Consider the following 21,683-nt stretch of genomic DNA (forward strand, 5'->3'; position numbering starts at 1 on the left):
CCTACAACTCATCCAGAATGCCGCAGCCCGTCTGGTGTTCAACCTTCCCAAGTTCTCTCACGTCACCCCGCTCCTCCGCACACTCCACTGGCTTCCAGTTGAAGCTCGCATCTGCTACAAGACCATGGTGCTTGCCTACGGAGCTGTGAGGGGAACGGCACCTCCGTACCTTCAGGCTCTGAACAGTCCCTACACCCAAACGAGGGCATTGCGTTCATCCACCTCTGGCCTGCTGGCTCCCCTACCTCTGCGGAAGCACAGTTCCCGCTCAGCCCAGCGGGAACTGTAAAGTGGTTGTCCCACTGGCTATAAGGTGAATGCACCAATTTGTAAATCGCTCTGGATAAGAGCGTCTGCTAAATGACGTAAATGTAAATGTAATGTAAATGTAGTTGACTTGGACTGAAATAGGTTTCCGGTACTCATTTTGGGTGCCGGTACTGTTTATACAGTATTTATAATAATAATAATAATATGCCATTTAGCAGACGCTTTTATCCAAAGCGACTTACAGTCATGCGTGCATACATTTTTGTGTATGGGTGGTCCCGGGGATCGAACCCACTACCTTGGCGTTACAAGCGCCGTGCTCTACCAGCTGAGCTACAGAGGACCACTATTTAGGTGCAGTAGCTCCACAATACTTTGGAGCTAATATTCAAGCTCCGCTGAGCTCCTGCCCAAGTCAAGCACGGGTACTAATAAAGTAGACATAATATCAATCTAGTCTCTCCTTTAAAATCTATTCACTAAGTTGAGAATAAAATAACCTATCTATCACAACGCATTCAACAGAGAAGGCTTCATTCCAAATGTGTTGTGCCTTCTGTACTTAGGCCTACCTTCTGGCCTCTCGTCGAAGTCTTCATCCTCCTCCTCGGAGCCCACAGAGTACTCGGACTGGTTATCTGAAATACCAGCATGCCACTCTGAAACAGCACATGGTGTACCGTCAATAGGCTAGGCCCAGTATCCCCATGCAGCTACTACTAGCAAAACTTTAGCAAAACTTTAGCATTACTTTAGCATTCTTTTAGCATTACTTTAGCATTACTTTAGCATTACCTAACGTATTGCACAGAGACCATGTATGAAATGATCTAAATCTATCAAAGAGCACAAGTTTTTTTTATCAACCATGAATGAACCAATATATAGACAAGACACAAAGTAGGAGAAGTCTAACACGTATTTTATCAACAAAAAAGTTTATTCAGAATGCCCCCAGGTTGCCATAGTGATGCATGCTAGTAACAACTAACAACACCTACATCCATCTCTGTGACAACCACGACTGATGGTTACCAACTACCTACCTTGGTCCTCCTGTGCTGCGTCGTTGTAGTTGACAGGCTTGCGGTTCCTCTTGCCCTTGCCCAGTTTACTGGCCAGGTCCTCCTGCTGCTGCTCATAGTGATGTCTCAGCAGCTTCTCCCAGTATTCTGGGTCCACACACTCCTCCTGCTTAATGATCTCACGCTCCACCTCCTCAATCTGGATACACACATGCAAGAACATGGAAGAACAGTTTACATACAACCAATGTGGTATAATCTACTTATAAACTCTTCTATAGTTCAATGGAAAGTGTTAACAGTTTAGATCAACATTAAAGGAACACAAATACACCAACGTGCTATATAATATTTTTGTATAGATGCAAGCATACAAAAAGTTACAATCTGAAACAGTAATGTTATCACTTCTCTCTCTCTCTAACCCGCTCTCTCCATCCCTCCCACCCTCTCTCACCTTATCCTCCTCTCTGACCATGTAGCGGGCCACTTTGAAGGAGCTCAGGTATTCGTTCATGTTCTGCATGTCTGTGTCGTCCGTAGCGTCCTGGCTCCGGTCCAGCAGCCTCTCGATGGCCGAGCTGTCGTAGTGGATCACACTGCCCTCATCGTCCCTGTTGTCCCCCGCTGGACACCGTAGGGGAGAGAGGGTGGACATACGTGGTGGTGAGAGGACTTTGGGGGAATAGGAAACGGTGGTGAAACAAAGATGAGGATGTGACTAAAATCATTCTATATACAGATGTATGTAACAACCCCAAAAAAAGCTAGTTTAGTCCCTAACGAACCGCTCATATTACAGAGTTTTTCCAAATCTCTGACATATACCCAAAATAAAAGCAACGAGGTCTCCACCTCCTATCCTCACATATTTCCATCTGAAATCCCTCCATCCTCCTCCTGCTCTCCTCATATCCTCCTCCCATCCCTCACAATCAGTCATCAATCAAATCTACTTCACATCAACAGGTACCACAAAATGCTTGACAATAACTCACATTCGATCTCGTCCTTGAACAGCTCCTCGGTGCCGAACTTGAGGATGTCGTCCAGTTCCTGTTTGGACATGGATCCCGCCTTGGAGCCCAGGCCGGGCCGTACCACCAGGTGGGTCAACATCATCTTCCTTTTGGCCACCTGGGTGATGCGCTCCTCCACACTGGCACGGGTCACGAAGCGATATATCATCACCTTGTTGGCCTGCCCGATGCGGTGGGCGCGACTGAACGCCTGTGGGGGAGGGAGGGTAGAGGGGGAGGGAAGAGGGTGACAGAGAGGGGTAGAGAAGAGAAAAAAAGAAATGATGAAATAAGGGGTAAAAACCATACAAGCTTTTAGAAATATTTTTATTATTTCTTATTGTTGTCACATTGTCGAGAGGGAACCTGCAAGTAAGCATTTCATTGTACATGTGTATCCTGTGCATACGACAAATAAACATGACTTGATTTGATACAAGAATGCTGTCAAGACTTATTTCTATTGATGGACATTATTTCAACATTTCATGTAGATTCATGGCAGATCTGAGTACATTGTGGGCTATAGAATGGCAGACATTCTACCTGGATGTCATTGTGGGGGTTCCAGTCTGAGTCGAAGATGATGACGGTGTCAGCTGTAGCCAGGTTAATACCCAGACCCCCTGCCCTGGTGGACAGCAGGAAACAGAACTGAGGAGCACCAGGAGCTGAGAGAGACAGAGGGAGGGGGGGAAGGGGGGGGGGGGGGGGGGGGGGGTTGTATTACACTCACCCAAATCTCACAAGAAACTGAAAAGGCCCCTTTCATCTACAAGCTCGGCTTTTGTTTCTAGAGCCCTTAGACTATGAGTGTCTGCCTCACCATTGAACCTGTCTATGGCCTCCTGTCTGAGCGCTCCTGTGATTCCTCCATCGATCCTCTCGTACTTATAACCCTCAAAGTCCAGGAAGTCCTCCAACAGGTCCAACATCTTAGTCATCTACCAGAGAGAGAGGAGAAAGGGGGAGGAGAGAGAGAGAGAGAACAGAGAAATGGTTACGGAAGTGCTAACAGTGCATGCGTGTGTGTGTGTGTGTGTGTGTGTGTGTGTGTGTGTGTGTGTGTGTGTACCAACCTGTGAGAAGACCAGCACGCGGTGTCCTTGGTCCTTCAGTTTCCTCATCATCTTCTGCAGAAGAGTCAGTTTCCCAGAAGCCTTTGTGAGGTCCGTGCCCTCGTACGCTCCGCTTGCAGTCTTACGGGCTTCCTAATACCACGGTAAAGAGAACACACCATGACCATATATATTGCTAGACTTTTCCCCCTGGACTGTAATAAACTGTAATAGGCTGGATACATTTGTATCTATAATACTCAAACCTACCAGAAGGTGTCACTGTACTGCATTTCAGAGGTGAATTACAGTCTTACAGTGAAAAATGTTGATATTCCTGTAACATAAGTTAATATATAATTATGATGATAGTTACCATGGAGGCGACAGGGAAGAGGTAGGGGTGGTTGGCACACTTCTTCAGGTCCATCATGATGTTGAGTAGAGACACCTGGTTACCTCCTCTAGAGTTCAGAGCCTCAAAGTTCTTTGTCAAAATCAACTTGTAGTATTTCCTGTTATAATACATCAATCGAGAATGACACAGTTAGTGTGTGATTGTTTTTATGATTAACTGGTAAAATACTCCCCCCCTCGCTCTCTTTTTCCATCTCTCCATCTCTCCATCCCTTACTTCTGCATGGGGCTGAGTTCCACTCGTACGATGAGCTCTGTCTTGGCCGGCATGTTCTTGAAGACGTCAGCCTTCAGCCTCCTCAACATGTGGGGCCCCAGCAGGTCATGGAGTTTCTGGATCTGGTCCTCCTTGGAGATGTCTGCAAACTCCTCCAGGAACCCCTCCAGGTTACTACAGAGAGAGGATGGGAGGGGGGAGGGGGGAGGGGGAAAGAAAGGACGTCAGGTGAGTGGGGGACATTTTGGTTGAAAACATGTAGGTAGAAGTAGAGATGTGGGACTGTTTATGTTTGTTTGCGTGTTTATATGAGTGTGTGCATCTATACATACAGCACGTCCAAGTGTGTATCAGTCTATAAGTACATGTTATGTGTGTGTGATTCTATGGGTGAAGATGTGTGTGTGAGGCTGGCCCTACTTGAAGCGGTTGGGAGTGAGGAAGTTGAGCAGGTGGAACAGCTCCTCCAGGTTGTTCTGTAGAGGAGTACCAGTCAGCAGCAGCTTGTGGTCAATCTTATAGTCATTCAGACGTCTGAAGAACTGACCAGGGAGAGGAGAGAAAGCGCAGGCAATAATACATTGATTGATTGATTAATGACATGATTGATTGATTTATGACTTTTCTTGTCTTTCAAGAGGAAATTCTGTAAGGTTATATACAGTACACACACACACATACACACACACACACACACACACACACACACACACACACACACACACACACACACACACACACACACAAACAGTGGCAGCCAACCTTGCTCTGATTGTTCTTGAGGCGGTGAGCCTCGTCCACCACTAGACAGGCCCAGTCTATAGACTTCAGGGAGGTCTGGTCTATCGTCACCAGCTCATAGGAGGTCAACAGGACATGGAACTTTATAGGGGCTTCTCTCTGGAGAAGAGAGAAAGAGAGGGAGGGAGGGAGATCGAGAGGTGTATGGGGGAGAAGAATTGAGATTGTATTGGGAGAGACAGGGAAGGAGGATGGGGGGAAGGAGATGCAGAGATTAGTTGAGGTCGTCATCAAAGGACACATAGGTCAGACCTTTCTCTCATCTCTTTCTATTAGCCTTGTCCTTCCTCCCCTCCCTCCGTCCCCTCCTTCCTCACCCTCAGTTTGAAGGCTTTCTTGCCTCCTCTAGCTACTGTGTCGTCGAAGGTCAGCTCGTTCTCTCTGATGATTGCTCTGCTGTCCTTGTCCCCTGTGTAGGTCACCACGTAGAAGTCTGGGGCCCACATCTCAAACTCTCTCTCCCAGTTAATGATGGTGGAGAGGGGGGCGCTCACCAGGAACGGGCCCCGGGTATGGCCCTTGGTGGGGGGAAGGAAAGAACCATATTTACAACAGTGACTGTGATGCAGAAAGACCCATTGATAATACATAGAATAGAACAGAATGCGTTATTACCCCTCATGAAGGAATTTGCCTTGCACATTAGAATTTACATTTTAGTCATTTAGCAGACAATCTTATCCAGAGAGACTTACAGTAGTGAGTGCATACATTTTCATACCTTTTTCGTACTGGTCCCCCATGGGAATCGAACCCACAACCCTGGCGTTGCAAGCGCCATGCCCTACCAACTGAGCCACATGAGACTAGAAGCCCTGGCAAGGACTAGAAGGGACTAGAAGCACAGGCAATACAAAATACAGGTGTACATAGTACACAGAGTTCCCAACGGTGCCGTCCTACCTCTTTGAAGAGTGAGTAGAGGAAGACGATGGTCTGGATGGTCTTGCCCAGCCCCATCTCGTCTGCCAGGATGGTGTCAGTGCCCTGTGCCCAGCTGAAACGCAGCCAGTTGAGCCCCTCCAGCTGGTACAGGTGCAGAGTGCCCCCCGTCGCCGTCACAAAGTCCGGCTGCTCCTCGTACTTTATCGTAGGCTGGAAGGTAAACACAAGGAAAGTGGAGGAGGGATGGTGATGTAAGGGGAAAAAAAGGAGATAATATAATTGACACACAAGTAAAGAAGGATACTGGAGTTTTGACTTGGAAGTCTTAGTTGATTGGCTACCGGAATGACGACCAATAGATGTGGCTGTTACAGAGTGAATGAGCCAATCAGAACTCACGTCGTTGACAGGTGATCTGTGGGGGTCTTCGCTCTCCTCCATCCTCATGCTCCTCATCCTCCTCGGCATGTCTGGGGCCTCCTTCATCACCTCATCCCTGAATCAATCAATCAACCTATCAATCAACCTATCAAAAATCCAGTGTTCTAGAACCATATACAATAGCCTACAGAGTTGGGCAAACTTGGTTTGAGATTAACTTCCACGGTTGCCATATTGACTCTATAAATACAAAGAGAGTTTGAATGTTTTAGTGTTTGGTGCCAACATGGATGCCAGTTGGCCAGTACAGTAGTCCAGTACCTGTGTGCCCAGTAGTTAGCCCTGTGGATGACAAACTCTGGCATCTCCAGATTGTCTCTCTCCCATGTGCACTGGTCGTAGGTCAGGTCTCTCCACTTGACCAGGTAGTGGTATATCCCCTTCTTGTCCACACTGGGAAAAACACACACATTACGGCCTGAACTGCAGACATACCAATCAATAACCCCCCCCACACACACACACACATACCTGTGGTTGATGATGCGGTGGACCATCATCCATTCAGGCTTGATGCCGTATTTATAGAACTTGTCATCCAGGGCAGCATAGTCTGGATCTTTAAGTCTTCTCTTCTCACTCTTAACACTCTCCTCCTCTCCCCCTGACCCATAGTCCAGACTGGGAGGCTCATCCATATCTGTCTTCCTCTGGTAGTTACGGAACATCACCGAGTGGAAGATCTCCAGCTAGACGGATTGAGGGATGAAAAAGTCGAGAGGAATAGAGAGAATTTGTTCAATGAAAACAAGGAAGGCAAGACAGTAAGGTGGTAGACACACTTGCATGCCAAGCGTCTCCGTTTTTCATATTGTTTCATCAGCCTCTTCTCCAACTGTTTCACTCTCTTTCTCAGCCTCTCCCTCCCTCCCTCTCTCACCTGTAGTTCAGTGATCCAGGTGCAGTGCCAGTAGGACTGTCCGGTCAGCTTGACAAAGAACTCCCTCTCAGCTCTGCCCTTCATGGGGGGCGGCGGGGGAGCATCAGGAGGGGTATCGGGGGCGGGGGGCACGGGTACAGGATCGGGGGGCTCGCCCCATCGCCAGTGGAGGATCCTCTGTACCCTGCCCTTAATGGCAGGACACTGGGGGAAGAAGGCAAAAATGAAAGATAGAATCGAATCAAAGCGTTCCACACAAAGTGGAAACAAACAAACATGACTTACAGTGCAGCGCGGACACAGCCACTCTCCGTTGGGGATCTCAGGCAGGGGCGGGTTGAGGCAGTGGATGTGGTAGGAGGAGGGACAGGTGTCGCAGCATAATAGCTCCCCCCCATCCTTACAGACCCTGCAGAACTCCATGTGCTCATCCTCCTCTTCCTCTAGTCCTACCAGCAAGCCAACCCCAGGTACTTCTGGTACCACAATGTCCTCACTCTCCTCCTCAAACTCCTCAAAGTCCTCATCCTTCGCTTCCCACTGGATCCCCTCTTTCTCCTGCAGGAGAGGAGAAGAGGAGAGGAGAACGAGACCATGGAGAATTAATAGGTGGAGGAGCACTTAAAGGAATAGTGTGTATATGGTGCGAAATGGTAATACATTATTCCATACAATAATATAAATCAATCGTAGACATGAAGACTACCACCCATTTTGAGCAATACAGTAACTCACACAATGGGGGCAGCTCCACTTGCCCTTGGGGGCCTTCTCCAGCTCAGGCTCCAGACAGACCAGGTGGTAGGCCCTGGGACAGGTGTCACACAGAATGATCTCCCCTCCCTGCTGGCACACCTCACAGTAGTCCTGGTGGTCTGTCTCATAGCCATCCCCCTCCACATCACCCTCACCCAGCACTGACAGAGAGAGGGGTGGGGGAGAGGGAGATGAATAATGTGAGGGGAGAGAGAGGGAGAGATGTGGTGGAGAAATAGAGAACATAGAGAGAATATACACATTTAGGGAGAGAAAGATAAGAGGGAGAGAGACGCAAGGTACACTCTTAGAAAAAAGGGTTCCAAAAGTGTTCTTCGGCTGTCCCCATACATAGGAGAACCCTTTTTAGTTCCAGGTCGAACTCTTTTGGGTTCCATGAAGAACCCTCTGTGTAAAGAGCTCTACTTGGAACTCAAAAGGGTTCTACCTGGAACCATAAAGGGTTCTTCAAAGGGTTCTCCTATAGGGACAGACGAAGAACCCTTTAAGGTTCTAGATAGCACCTTTTTTTCTAAGAGTGTAGTGAGGGAACGAGATGTGGCAGAGAGAGAGAGACCCGGGAGAGAGAGGACGAGAGAAAGAGAGAGAGAGCTAGAGAAGAGGGAGAAAGAGAAAGAGGGAGAGATTGAGAGACACCAGATTAGAATAGAGAGTTTACTTTTTCTAAGGAACAGTTTGTTTACTTTTCTTCTTCTTCTTGGCGGGCCGTCCTCTCTTGTTCTTCTTGACGCGGGGCGAGCTGTCGGAGCGGACCGAGGAGCTGTGGACACTGGAGTCCTCCTGCTCCGAATCCTCCTCCTCATCAACATCATCACCACTCTGAGAGGAAGTGGGGGAGGGAGGGAGAGAGAGAGAGCGAGAGAGAGAAACACAGTCAGATCTCTCGACGCTCACATACCTGCATGCTCCCACAGACAGTAGCCTCCACAGCACATCTATAAACCCATATACAGTACATAGCATAGTTAAACTCACAGAGCTGCTCTTCTTCCTCTTGTTGCCTAGCACCCCCAGTTTGATGCGTATGGGAGCCATCTTCTTGGCCTTTGCTGCTGCTGCCGCGGCCACCGCCTTCTTCCTTTCAGCCAGAACACGAGGACTCTTACTGCGACTCTTCTTATATCCAGGGCCTGACAAACAGGGTGAGGATGGGGGTAAATGGTTCCAATTCAAACCCTGCTACTGTACACATACTATTACAACAGACGCCTCCACCCTCCTCATCTTCTGACCTTTAATATTTCAGATAGATTGTAACTTCCATCAATGTAATTGTCTGCATCACTTCCAATCCCCCAAATGTTTTTTTCTCTCGCAAATATATATATATACATACATATATACATATACATACACACATATATACAGTGGGGAAAAAAAGTATTTAGTCAGCCACCAATTGTGCAAGTTCTCCCACTTAAAAAGATGAGAGAGGCCTGTAATTTTCATCATAGGTACACGTCAACCATGACAGACAAATTTAGATTTTTTTTTCCAGAAAATCACATTGTAGGATTTTTTATGAATTTATTTGCAAATTATGGTGGAAAATAAGTATTTGGTTACCTACAAACAAGCAAGATTTCTGGCTCTCACAGACCTGTAACTTCTTCTTTAAGAGGCTCCTCTGTCCTCCACTCGTTACCTGTATTAATGGCACCTGTTTGAACTTGTTATCAGTATAAAAGACACCTGTCCACAACCTCAAACAGTCACACTCCAAACTCCACTATGGCCAAGACCAAAGAGCTGTCAAAGGACACCAGAAACATAATTATAGACCTGCACCAGGCTGGGAAGACTGAATCTGCAATAGGTAAGCAGCTTGGTTTGAAGAAATCAACTGTGGGAGCAATTATTAGGAAATGGAAGACATACAAGACCACTGATAATCTCCCTCGATCTGGGGCTCCACACAAGATCTCACCCCGTGGGGTCAAAATGATCACAAGAACGGTGAGCAAAAATCCCAGAACCACACGGGGGGACCTAGTGAATGACCTGCAGAGAGCTGGGACCAAAGTAAAAAAGCCTACCATCAGTAACACACTACGCCGCCAGGGACTCAAATCCTGCAGTGCCAGACGTGTCCCCCTGCTTAAGCCAGTACATGTCCAGGCCCGTCTGAAGTTTGCTAGAGTGCATTTGGATGATCCAGAAGAGGATTGGGAGAATGTCATATGGTCAGATGAAACCAAAATATAACTTTTTGGTAAAAACTCAACTCGTCGTGTTTGGAGGACAAAGAATGCTGAGTTGCATCCAAAGAACACCATACCTACTGTGAAGCATGGGGGTGGAAACAGCATGCTTTGGGGCTGTTTTTCTGCAAAGGGACCAGGACGACTGATCCGTGTAAAGGAAAGAATGAATGGGGCCATGTATCGTGAGATTTTGAGTGAAAACCTCCTTCCATCAGCAAGGGCATTGAAGATGAAGCGTGGCTGGGTCTTTCAGCATGACAATGATCCCAAACACACCGCCCGGGCAACGAAGGAGTGGCTTCGTAAGAAGCATTTCAAGGTCCTGGAGTGGCCTAGCCAGTCTCCAGATCTCAACCCCATAGAAAATCTTTGGAGGGAGTTGAAAGTCCGTGTTGCCCAGCGACAGCCCCAAAACATCACTGCTCTAGAGGAGATCTGCATGGAGGAATGGGCCAAAATACCAGCAACAGTGTGTGTAAACCTTGTGAAGACTTACAGAAAACGTTTGACCTGTGTCATTGCCAACAAAGGGTATATAACAAAGTATTGAGAAACTTTTGTTATTGACCAAATACTTATTTTTCACCATAATTTGCAAATAAATTCATAAAAAATCCTACAATGTGATTTTCTGGATTTTTTTCTTCTCATTTTGTCTGTCATAGTTGACGTGTACCTATGATGAAAATTACAGGCCTCTCTCATCTTTTTAAGTGGGAGAACTTGCACAATTGGTGGCTGACTAAATACTTTTTTTCCCCACTGTACATATATATACACACATACACATATACACATACATACACACACACACACACACACATATATATACATACATACATACATACATATATACATACATCCATACACACACACACATATCCTTTTTAAAATTATATTTCCCTTCATTACTTTCCAACCCCACCACCCCTTCCCCAATTGGAGTAAACTAGTGAACAACAACGCTTTGGCCTCTACTTCCAGCCCATACATACTATATACATTTTATGGACACAGTCAAATTCTACAATAATTCTATTTTGTTTGTTTTTACTCCTGAACCTCCGATCATTTTCATGATGTCCATCCGGTTTGCTTCTATATGCCATATTTTTCTAACTGTGCTCTTTCACAAAAGCTCTCAACCTATAACCTATATACTTATTATGGACACAGTATGCTTTACATTAGTTATCTTGTTGTTATTAGTTGTTGTTATTAGTCCCATCCTTCAGCTCCATTCAACACCTCCCATCTATCTCTTAACACCATCCATATTGGATTTCTATTTGCCATATATTTTTCAACTGTACTGTGATGTTTTACAAAAGTTCTGAACCTTTCTATTCTCATTGTTTCTACAGATCGTAAATTGAAAATAAACATTTTTGCTAAAAGTATTATTATATTATTGATCGATTGACTATGACTTTTCAGATCACCCAGTAGTGCTATCTGCAGCGTTAGCTCCAGGTAAATATTGCAATCCTTTAGCCATTCCTGGACCTGTGTCCAAAAACAAGCTACAAATGGACAGTACCAAAACAAATGATCTAATGATTCTCTTCGCAGGCAAAATCTTCTGACCTTTGCCTTCTTTGGTCTTGGCCTTGCGGAGAGGGAGCGGCGGGGGTGGTGGCTGGGGGGCCGGCCGGGGGGTTTGGGGCTGCTTCCTGGGCGGAGGGGGCTCCGGGGATGGGGTTGCCGCGGAGACCTGCTCGGCGACGGCAATGGCGGCGGCTGCGGCTGCAGCTGCCACGGCTGCAGCACCAGAGCCCTTGAAGGGGTTGTTGGAGCTGAACTCCCTCCACTTGACCCCCAGGATAGTCATCATCTTAGACATGGGGATCTTAGGGTTCTTCTTGGCGATCATGGGCCTGCGAGGGGGAGGAGGAAGATGAGGAAGAGGAGGAGGAGGGGGAGAGGGGGAAGCTAAATGAGTATGTTATGAATCTAATCTCAATCAATAACTCAGTAAATTGTCCCCTTTGACTGAGAACAAGACACAATAAGCTACATGTTTCTAGGCTAAACATTCTGCCACCGGCCCTGTCTGATTTCAAGTTAAATAGATTAATCTGCGTCACATCATCACAGTACCTCATGGACTGGCTGAAGGCTTTGTAGTTGGTGAGTGTGCGGTAGTCGTCTTCAGTGAAGGTATGATCCACATCCTCCAGACCCCAGTCTTTAGCCAGCTGGGCCGACGTCTTCTGTTCTATTGGCTGGTGGAAAGAAACAACCAATCAGAGAGCTAGACTAGAGCCATCAGAGTGAGGCCAAGTAGAAGCAAAACAATGACAACACTTTTTTGTTGTGTCCTTACCTTTGTTGTCTCCTCTTGCGTGCTGTCCCCGTTGTCTTTTTTCATCTTTTGGTTTTTTTTCTCCTTCTTCTCCTTGTGTTTCTTCTTCTTCTTTTTCTCACCAACGAAGTCGCTGGCTGCACTGTCGGAGTTCTCGCCATAGTCTCTCTCTCTCTCCGAGTCTCTCTCTACATCACTGTCCTGAGAGGGGAGAGGAGAAGAGAAGGGGAGAGAGGGAAAGTGAGAGAAAATAAAAGAGAGGTCGAGGGAGAGGATGCAAAATCAATACGTAATGCCACAGCTATTTAGACAAATGACTTCAATCAAGCAATGAAAATAGAATGAAGTGTCATCAGAATGTATGGCGATAGATGGCGTGATATTGTAATGTCCGAGAAGCTTACAATCTTTGTCCGTTTTTTAGCTTTGGAGAGTTTTCCTTCTTTCTCTTTCTCCTTCTCCCTCTTCTTTGTCTCCTTCTTCTTCTTTGGCCCTCGTTTCTTCCTCGCTAGACTGTCCCTGTCCGATGCCTCCCCTTCTTCCTCTATGGCGGGGTTGAAGAGAGGAGATGGGGATGAATGGAAAGAGAGCGAGTTGTGACTAAATCATATTGACTATAATCCTCTTTGAAGGCTTTGAATCATCTATCTAATCTCTCCTGAACACAATTAAGCACAACAAAAGCATCTCACCAGCCCGCTGTGATGTGTGCATTGACACCATGTGTGTCATATGGGAGGGACTATAGTGTCTTAACATGTCTTTCTACCTTGACTGAATTCTGACAAACACTCAATTAGTCCCAGTCAGTGTGTTTGACAGCTGCTTGGTATCAGTTCAATGAAAAGCAAAGCCATAACTGGCATTATTATTATTACTATTACATTATATGTCAATGAGTGTTGTATAAAACACAATAATAGTATTCATGGTGGTATTTGAAAACTGAGGCTGAGTCATTAAAGTAAGGCATATAAAAAATTTACATCCATTGCAATATATTTGTCCTGCGATCAAAAATTGGGAAAATAGAAACCAATCAAACATGGCATAGCTTTATTTAGAAGACAACATCACTGAACGTTTCGAGGATCAGTTAGCCAGTATTCAAGGGCTTCCCAAATGAGTCTTTCAACACTTTATTCAAGTTTTTCACTGGGCAAAGAGAGAGACAGCAGCCTCTTTGAGCGTGAGAGAGAGATAAGCCGATGTATTGTCAGGAAGGTGGAGAAAAGGGGGAAAAACATCACCAAGAACTATCGCTTGCGGCCACCATGCACTTGGTATAAATTAGTTAGTTTTTATTGTCTGTCTTTGTTGGGCACCTAGAGTAGGGTTACAACACGCAGCGCGCGCACAAACAAGGTCTCCGCATATGTCTGCTGCAGAGTGCAGCCAGAGGCGGCAGCAGCACGCACGCGGAGCTCGGTGATTCTGAGGCCGCAAGCCAGTCTGTCTATATCTGATGAACTGAAACAGAGACGAAGAGGCGAAGCGAGAGGGATAACTGGGCCCAAAATCTGCCTTCTCCAGCAGGTGGCGGTTTTTCGTTTTTTTTCGCTGTCCAAGCAAGAGGTTTTTGTATGGAGATCAATGAGTGTCGAATTTGGTTAATCTTCTTTTATATAAAGGCTTATTTGTTACGTGTGGCTTATTTGATCGAATATACGTTTCGTAATGCTTAGGTTGCTACTAGTGTACTGATATAAGTAGGACACGTGACATCCCGGCAACTTTGAGAAAAAAAACACTTTATATCGGAGTTGTGCCGCTTGTTCACACGCGTATCTGCCCTCTCATTGGATAAAATGGTCCCATCTGATCTTGGCTCCTCCCGACTGCCTTCCATTTTTTTGACATGTATTTTTATTGTTAGAGCGGCGACTTGAGTATCTAGTTAATATAATGGATAATCTGTGACTGAAACGACTCCCTACCCTAGGCTACTTCCCGTTAATTCCCAAACCTGGGTCCAGACCACAAGAGCAACAACCGCTGGCGGAGGTCGCTGGGGGGTTAAGGGCCACGGCGGGAAGCGTACTAATTGATTCGCGCGCTTGTCTGTCTCGAGACAAGCAACACAGGCTACAAATTCAGTGATGCTAAAAGGGCCCTTGTTGAATATCCCAAAATCATGATATGCAATAGCCTATCGAATGCCACTATTGAATAGGCTACATGCAAATGCATTTAATTTAATTAGGCTAATTCGAATTAACTGTAAAATAATGCAAACATGTTATTTGGTGTGCAGGAACCAGGTAGGCCTGATCATAGTCCCTTAAAAATATAATTATTTGGAGAGAAAAAAGCTGTCTGTTGATAGTGTTTTGCACATTACATTGTTGTGGGCAAGTCCTTTCTTTTATGTGGCTTTACCATATATTTATTATGTTTATTACAGGCCTACTTGTTAAATATTTGTTCGTCTGCTATGACAACGAAAAGAGAGGGAAAACAAAGGCCCTCTAGGCGACACATAACGGTTCTATTCAGAACTTGAGTAGAGTGTCAGTGTCCTATCATTAACCGTCCCTGTCAGTGTGGAGACAGTCAGTGGGTAGGGTCAAGTTTATTTACACGCTGTCATACCAGCACTCACTCCATCATCCGGTTTTAATGCTTACGCCTCCGCAACACATCACATCACTATTCTAAAGATCACTATCAGAAAGCGTATTGCTGGGGAGTCCATGTTTTCTAACAGTGATGTCGTGAGCTTTACCCTTCACGTCGACCTATTCATATTGAGATATTATTTATATTTATGAATGTGGCACCATTCTACGGATGAAAAGAAAGTCGAGGAGGATGAACTTTGTTAATTGTAGGCAATATATATGGGATAAAACGAAAAGGGCGGTCTCAAGTTGGTTTCGAAGTTGGAATCCTCAACTCTTTCTATTTCAAAGCTGCGCTCTCCTCTGGAGCAACGGGCGCGCAACTAATGATATTGTAGCAACAGATAACTATTGAGATGAGCGGCACAATGTGTCCTGGCTTACTTTTTTCACAATTTGGAGTATGTGTTTCTATTTTGTGTGCGCGCTCCCGAGTCTTTCGCCAGTGTCTGTCTCCTGTAGCCTACTATAGCCTACCTGGCGCGGCTAGTGTTGCAGTTTCTCGAGGCGCCGCCGGCGAGTTTATGTCGCTTGCGTTCTCGTCTAGATCTCCGTCGTCCTCTTCTTCATCAAAATCTCCTCCCTTGGAATTAACCAACATGCCCTTGTCTTCCTCACAGGACCGGAGAGGAGAGGACATTATATTCCTGTCATCGGCTCCGTCCTCGAAATCAGAAATCCTCCGGAATTATGATATTTATTTCATATTCAAATCGACACCAGAAAAAAGTGGGGGGCGTTTTGGAATATTTTACACTACAACGCAAGGAAACAAAGATGGCCGCCCTTATATTTATTTTTTAACAACCCCCCCCCAATAAGAAAAATCCCCTTACATAAAAAATGGCTGACTATATTATTGCAGAACGCCACCCCCCCACCCCTCCTCCTCTCTCTCTCTCTCTCTCTCTCTCTCTCTCTCTCTCTCTCTCCCCCACCCCTCCTCCCTTCTCCCTCTCTCTGCCTGTCTCTCCCTTTCTTAGCGCACCCCTCCCTCCTCAAATAACATTCACATTGTTACAAGAAAGGGTGAATGACTGCTTGTATAAATTGTTACTTGTTTGTGTCGTCGTCGTCGTTGTCCCCCCCCCCCCCCCCCAAGATCAGACACGAAGGCAGACTTGCCTGGTAACTGTGCCTCAAGATCAATCACACGAAACAACGCTCCCTTTCTACACTGCAGAACACTACACAAATCTATCAAATATTCTTAAAGGCCCCCACCGTAGTATAAAATTATACGTGTGTGTGAGAGAGAGAGCGAGTCGGGGAGGGAGCTTGAAAGCGTGTGTGTGTGTGTGTGTGGGAGAGGGGGGTTGGAAAAATCTGCCGCAGCCATGCCCAGACTTTACATCAGATTGGATTGCTTAAAAATTAACCACTTGTGGTAGGGATAAAAACAATGCAATATGCAGACCATCATTTTTTTAACTGGAATTTATTTCGGATTAAAATATAAATCGAATAAATTATTTTCAAGACGGTGAACACAGAGAAATGAAAGATGACACATTTTATACGCATCTTACACTGTTTCACTACAGTCACCCTGATCTGAGTGACAGTAAGGCAATGGGAACCTCTAGTAGTCAGATTGCCTGGTCTCCCCTTCAGGCAGCTCAGTTTTGACAAAGGGGTCTACGATCAGACATACAGTCCCTTCTGAAAGTATTCACACCCCTTGACTTATTCCACATTTTGTTGTGTTACATTCTGAATTTAAAATTGATTAAATTTAGATTTTGCGTCACTGGCCTACACAATACCCCATAATGTCAAATGTTTTTAGACATTTTACAAATTAATTAAAAATGAAAAGCTGAAATGTCTTGAGTCAATAAGTATTCAACCCTTTTGTTCTGGCAAGCCTAAATAAGTGAATGAGTCAAAATTTGCTTAACAAGTCACATAATAAGATGGACTCACTCTGTGTACAATAATAGTGTTTAACATGATTTTTGAATGACTACCTCATCTCTGTACTCCACACATACAATTATCTAGCTTTTTTTTTTTTTTTTTTTTTTTTTTTTTTTTATTTAGCTCCTGAGTGGCGCAGTGGTCTAAGGCACTGCATCGCAGTGCTAACTGTGCCACTAGAGATCCTGGTTCGAATCCAGGCTCTGTCGCAGCCGGCCGCGACCGGGAGACTCATGGGTGGCGCACAATTGGCCCAGCGTTGTCCAGGGTAGGGGAGGGAATGGCCGGCAGGGATGTAGCTCAGTTGATAGAGCATGGCGTTTGCAACGCCAGGGTTGTGGGTTCGATTCCCACGGGGGGGCAGTATAAAAAAATATGTATTCACTAACTGTAAGTCGCTCTGGATAAGAGCGTCTGCTAAATGACTAAAATGTAAATGTAAATCTGTAAAGACCCTCAGTCGAGCAGTGAATTTCAAACACAGATATTCAACCACAAAGACCAGGGAGGTTTTCCAATGCCTCGCAAAGAAGAGCACCTATTGGTAGATTAGTACAAATAAAAAAGCAGACATTGAATATCCCTTTGAGCATGATAAAGTTATTAATTACACTTTAGATCAGGGCTCTCCAACCTTGTTCCTTGAGAGCTACCGTCCTGTAGGTTTTCACTCCAACACTAATCTAGCACACCTGATTCTAATAATTAGCTGGTTGATAAACTGAACCAGGTTAGTTACAACTGGGGTGGGAGTGAAAACCTACAGGAGGGTAGCTCTCCAGAAACAGGGTTAGAGACACCTGCTTTAGATGGTGTATCAATACACCTAGTCACTACAAAGATACAGGCGTCCTTCCTAACTCAGTTGCCGGAGAGTAAGGAAACCGCTCAGGAATTTCACCATGAGGCCAATGGTGACTTTAAAACAGTTACAGAGTTTAATGGCTGTGATAGGAGAAAACTGAGGATGGATCAACAACGTTGTAGTTACTCCACAATGCTAATCTAATTGACAGAGTGAAAAGAAGGAAGCCTGTACAGAATAAAATATATGACACAACATGCATCCTGTTTGCAACAAGGCACTAAAGTAATACTGCAAAATATGTAGCAAAACAATTAACTTTTTGTCCTGAATACAACGTGTTATGGTTGGGGCAAATCCAATACAACACATTACTGAGTACCACTCTCCATATTTTCAAGCATAGTGGGTGTGCTTGTAATGGGTATGCTTGTAATTGTTAAGGACTAGGGAGTTTTTCAGGATAAAAAAAAAAACTAAATGGAGCTAAGCACAGGCAAAATCCTTGAGGAAAACCTGGTTCAGTATGCTTTCCAACAGACAAGGGGAGACAAATTCACCTTTCAGCAGGACAATAACCTAAAACACAAGGCCAAATATCCACTGGCGTTGCTTACCAAAACGAAATGGAATGTTCCTGAGTGACCTAGTTACAGTTTTGAATGAAATCTTCTTGAAAATCAATGGCAAGACTTGAAAATGGCTTTCTAGCAATGATCAACAACCAACTTGACAGAACTTCAAGAATTTTTAAAAGAATAATGTGCAAATAATGTACGATCCAGGTGTGCAAAGCTCTTAGAGACTTACCCAGAAAGAATCACAGCCGTCATCGCTGCCAAAAGGTGATTCTAACATGTATTGACTCGGGTGTGAATACTTATGTAAATGAGATATTTCTGTATTTCATTTTCAAATCTTTACAAATTTCTAAAAACATGTTTTTACTTTGTCATTTTGGGCAATTTTATGTTGATGGGTGAGAAAACAAATCAATTTAATATATTTTTAATTCAGGCTGTAAGACTACAAAATGTGGAGTCAAGGGGTATGAATACTTTCTGAAGGCACTGCATGCACATTTTCCAGTAAAAAATGTGTGTGTGAATAATTGTGAATAATGATAAATAGACTAGATATTGATAACAATGACACGTCACTGATTAATAGAAATATGGGTAACATGGCTTTTCACGACTGACTGAAACTGTTACAGTAGATTTGGTTTCCTGCACATTCTGTAGTACAGGAAATTAAAACTCAGCAGAGCCACAAAGGAGCTGTTGAGAGGAAGTAGCCTAATATTAAATATCACATCAATGATTACCATGGTTACCATGCAGTTTTACATACAGTTTTGGCAGACTATTGTTAATGTATTAATGTATGTAGGCCTATTGTAGATGCAATAAGCTTTGAAGGAATGACAAAAGGAAGACACTGGGATAGAATGGCAAGGAAGGATGTTGATTGTGAGGTTTCGAGTTCTAGTCCTTTATGGGCTTAAATTCGCTGTAATAAAATTGTAATAACAATATCATAATACAAATAAATAAAGGACATGTATTTTGTAAGTCAACCTTTTAATAGATTGCTCATATTGCTCATCACCATTTTCTGACATCCTTACATATGGGGTCAAAGTTCAGTGAGGTCGTCGTTGAGTAGAGACAGATGGACTGGGAGAAGAGGTTTCCGTCCATGTGTCTGCTGTAGAAGTCCTCGTCCTTGTCGGGGAAACTGTTGAGCATGAAAAACCCAGCAGCGTAGCAGTTCTTGACACAAACCGGTGCGCCTGGCACCTACTACCATACTCCATTCAAAGGCACTTAAATATTTTGTCTTGCCCATTCACCCTCTGAATGGCACACATACACAATCCATGTCTCAAGGCTTAAAAATCCTTCTTTAACCTGTCTCCTCCCCTTCATCTACACTGAATGAAGTGGATTTAACAAGTGACATCAATAAAAGATACAGCATTCAGCTGCATTCACCTGGTCAGTCTATGTCATGGAAAGAACAGGTGTTATTAATGTTTTGTATACTCAGTGTATAGCTTATATTTATGATACAGTATACAAATTGCCATTGTGATCAGCCATTGTCCTCTAATGATAAGAGGATTTGAGTATTTCTAATTAAAAAAACAGTAGTTTCCATTGGTTTCTCTATGAAAATCATTCTGTTGACTATGGGCAAGTTTTGCAAAAGGCAGATAAACCACTCTAGCTTGGCTTCCAGGATTAAAAAAAAGAAGAAAGGAATTTGTTTATGCAGGGTCCAATGGGCACATTTGCCAAGAACCACTAGAGAGAAAGTGAGGGGGGAATGAGGGAGGAGGTAGGAGGCAGGGCAAGAGAGAAGGAGGAGAGACTGTTTGAGGGAGAGAAAGAGAGTGTGAGTATGTGTGTGCAGGGAGATAGAGTGTGGGAGAGAAAGAGAAAGAATGTGTGTGTTTTGTGTGTTTGTGTGTGTGAGAGAGAGAGAGAGAGAGAGCGCATGTGTCTGACTGTTAGTGGAGAGTGGAGCACCCACACTAAGCCTCTAGCCCAGTAGAAGACTAGTAGTGTCAGCTGGGGCGGGTTGGCGGGAAAACCTGCTCTCCCACCGCGCTGGAGAGGGGAGGCGTGCTCTACTGGGGGTGTGAGTGTGTTGTGTGTGTGTGTGTGTGTGGATGGGCTGCAGGGAGAATGAGTGAACCCAGCCAGGACTCACTCATACGCCCCAAGGGTTTGACAGTGACACAGTGCACTACTCACTCCACCTCGCCGTGTCCCTTTGGAAGCGAGTCATGTACAGGCCAGGGCTCCCTAAAGTGCCGTGTGGTAACCCATATTTTATGCAGCCAGTCGCACACAGAGGAAGGGACAAACAGCACCCGTGCTCCACTCAGTGATATTATGCTGTGTAGGTGAAACCGTGCCAGATGAATGACTCACTCCCAAAAGACTGCTACTGTGATATGCTGAGGGCTAGAGGGGAGCGAGGGGGGTAGGAGGATAAAGCGTGAACAGCTAGAATAGAATGCATGATGTTTTTATTTATTTTTTTATTTAACCTTTATTTAACCAGGTAAGCCAGTTGAGAACAAGTTCTCATTTACAACTGCGACCTGGCCAAGATAAAGCAAAGCAGTGCGATAAAAACAACAACACAGAGTTACATATGGGGTAAAACAAAACATAAAGTCAAAAATACCACAGAAAATATATATACAGTGTGCAAATGTAGCAAGTTATGGAGGTAAGGCAATAAATAGGCCATAGTGCAAAATAATTACAATTAGTATTAACACTGGAATGATAGAGATGATGTGCAAATAGAGATACTGGGGTGCAAATGAGCAAAATAAATAACAATATGGGGATGAGGTAGTTGAGTGGGCTAATTTCAGAAGGGCTGTGTACAGGTGCAGTGATCGGTAAGGTGCTCTGACAACTGATGCTTAAAGTTAGTGAGGGAGATAAGAGTCTCCAGCTTCAGAGATTTTTGCAGTTCGTTCCAGTCATTGGCAGCAGAGAACTGGAAGGAATGGCGGCCAAAGGAGGTGTTGGCTTTGGGGAGGACCAATGAGATATACCTGCTGGAGCGCATATTACGGGTGGGTGTTGCTATGGTGACCAATGAGCTAAGATAAGACGGGGATTTGCCTAGCAGTGATTTATAGATGGCCTGGAGCCAGTGGGTTTGGCGACGAATATGTAGTGAGGACCAGCCAACAAGAGTGTCCAGGTCACAGTGGTGGGTAGTATATGGGGATTTGGTGACAAAACGGATGGCACTGTGATAGACTACATCCAATTTGCTGAGTAGAGTGTTGGAGGCTATTTTGTAAATGACATCGCCGAAATCAAGGATCGGTAGGATAGTCAGTTTTACGAGGGCATGTTTGGCAGCATGAGTGAAGGAGGCTTTGTTGCGGTCACGAACGTTGAGAGACGGGTCGGACCAAGGTGCCAGCAGCGTTCGATTGAAGAGCATGCATTTAGTTTTACTAGTGTTTAAGAGCAGTTGGAGGCTACGGAAGGAGTGTTG

The 21,683-nt window shown here is 44.9% G+C and overlaps 1 protein-coding gene across 1 annotated transcript in view; it reads right to left on the reverse strand.

The window, feature by feature from the left end:
• chd3 (chromodomain helicase DNA binding protein 3) overlaps nucleotides 1-15,680 on the reverse strand; it is a 30,408-nt gene extending 14,728 nt beyond the window's left edge. The window contains exons 1-27 of the mRNA XM_084165840.1: nucleotides 15,398-15,680; nucleotides 12,704-12,843; nucleotides 12,321-12,500; nucleotides 12,095-12,219; nucleotides 11,582-11,871; nucleotides 8,766-8,920; nucleotides 8,474-8,609; nucleotides 7,749-7,930; nucleotides 7,299-7,571; nucleotides 7,014-7,217; nucleotides 6,605-6,822; nucleotides 6,395-6,526; nucleotides 6,092-6,188; nucleotides 5,711-5,902; nucleotides 5,125-5,325; nucleotides 4,769-4,906; nucleotides 4,427-4,548; nucleotides 4,007-4,180; nucleotides 3,749-3,887; nucleotides 3,394-3,525; nucleotides 3,141-3,258; nucleotides 2,861-2,985; nucleotides 2,294-2,525; nucleotides 1,753-1,922; nucleotides 1,317-1,494; nucleotides 843-929; nucleotides 645-676 (exon numbers count right to left, since the gene is read on the reverse strand). Of these exons, the coding sequence (XP_084021966.1) occupies nucleotides 645-676; nucleotides 843-929; nucleotides 1,317-1,494; nucleotides 1,753-1,922; nucleotides 2,294-2,525; nucleotides 2,861-2,985; nucleotides 3,141-3,258; nucleotides 3,394-3,525; nucleotides 3,749-3,887; nucleotides 4,007-4,180; nucleotides 4,427-4,548; nucleotides 4,769-4,906; nucleotides 5,125-5,325; nucleotides 5,711-5,902; nucleotides 6,092-6,188; nucleotides 6,395-6,526; nucleotides 6,605-6,822; nucleotides 7,014-7,217; nucleotides 7,299-7,571; nucleotides 7,749-7,930; nucleotides 8,474-8,609; nucleotides 8,766-8,920; nucleotides 11,582-11,871; nucleotides 12,095-12,219; nucleotides 12,321-12,500; nucleotides 12,704-12,843; nucleotides 15,398-15,560 (4,335 nt within the window). The 5' untranslated portion in view covers nucleotides 15,561-15,680. The remainder of the gene's footprint in view (nucleotides 1-644; nucleotides 677-842; nucleotides 930-1,316; nucleotides 1,495-1,752; nucleotides 1,923-2,293; nucleotides 2,526-2,860; nucleotides 2,986-3,140; nucleotides 3,259-3,393; nucleotides 3,526-3,748; nucleotides 3,888-4,006; nucleotides 4,181-4,426; nucleotides 4,549-4,768; nucleotides 4,907-5,124; nucleotides 5,326-5,710; nucleotides 5,903-6,091; nucleotides 6,189-6,394; nucleotides 6,527-6,604; nucleotides 6,823-7,013; nucleotides 7,218-7,298; nucleotides 7,572-7,748; nucleotides 7,931-8,473; nucleotides 8,610-8,765; nucleotides 8,921-11,581; nucleotides 11,872-12,094; nucleotides 12,220-12,320; nucleotides 12,501-12,703; nucleotides 12,844-15,397) is intronic.
• Between the last annotated feature and the right edge of the window lie 6,003 nt (nucleotides 15,681-21,683).

Source organism: Coregonus lavaretus, assembly GCF_964263955.1.
Source record: "Coregonus lavaretus genome assembly, chromosome: 7".
NCBI classification, from domain to species: domain Eukaryota; kingdom Metazoa; phylum Chordata; class Actinopteri; order Salmoniformes; family Salmonidae; genus Coregonus; species Coregonus lavaretus.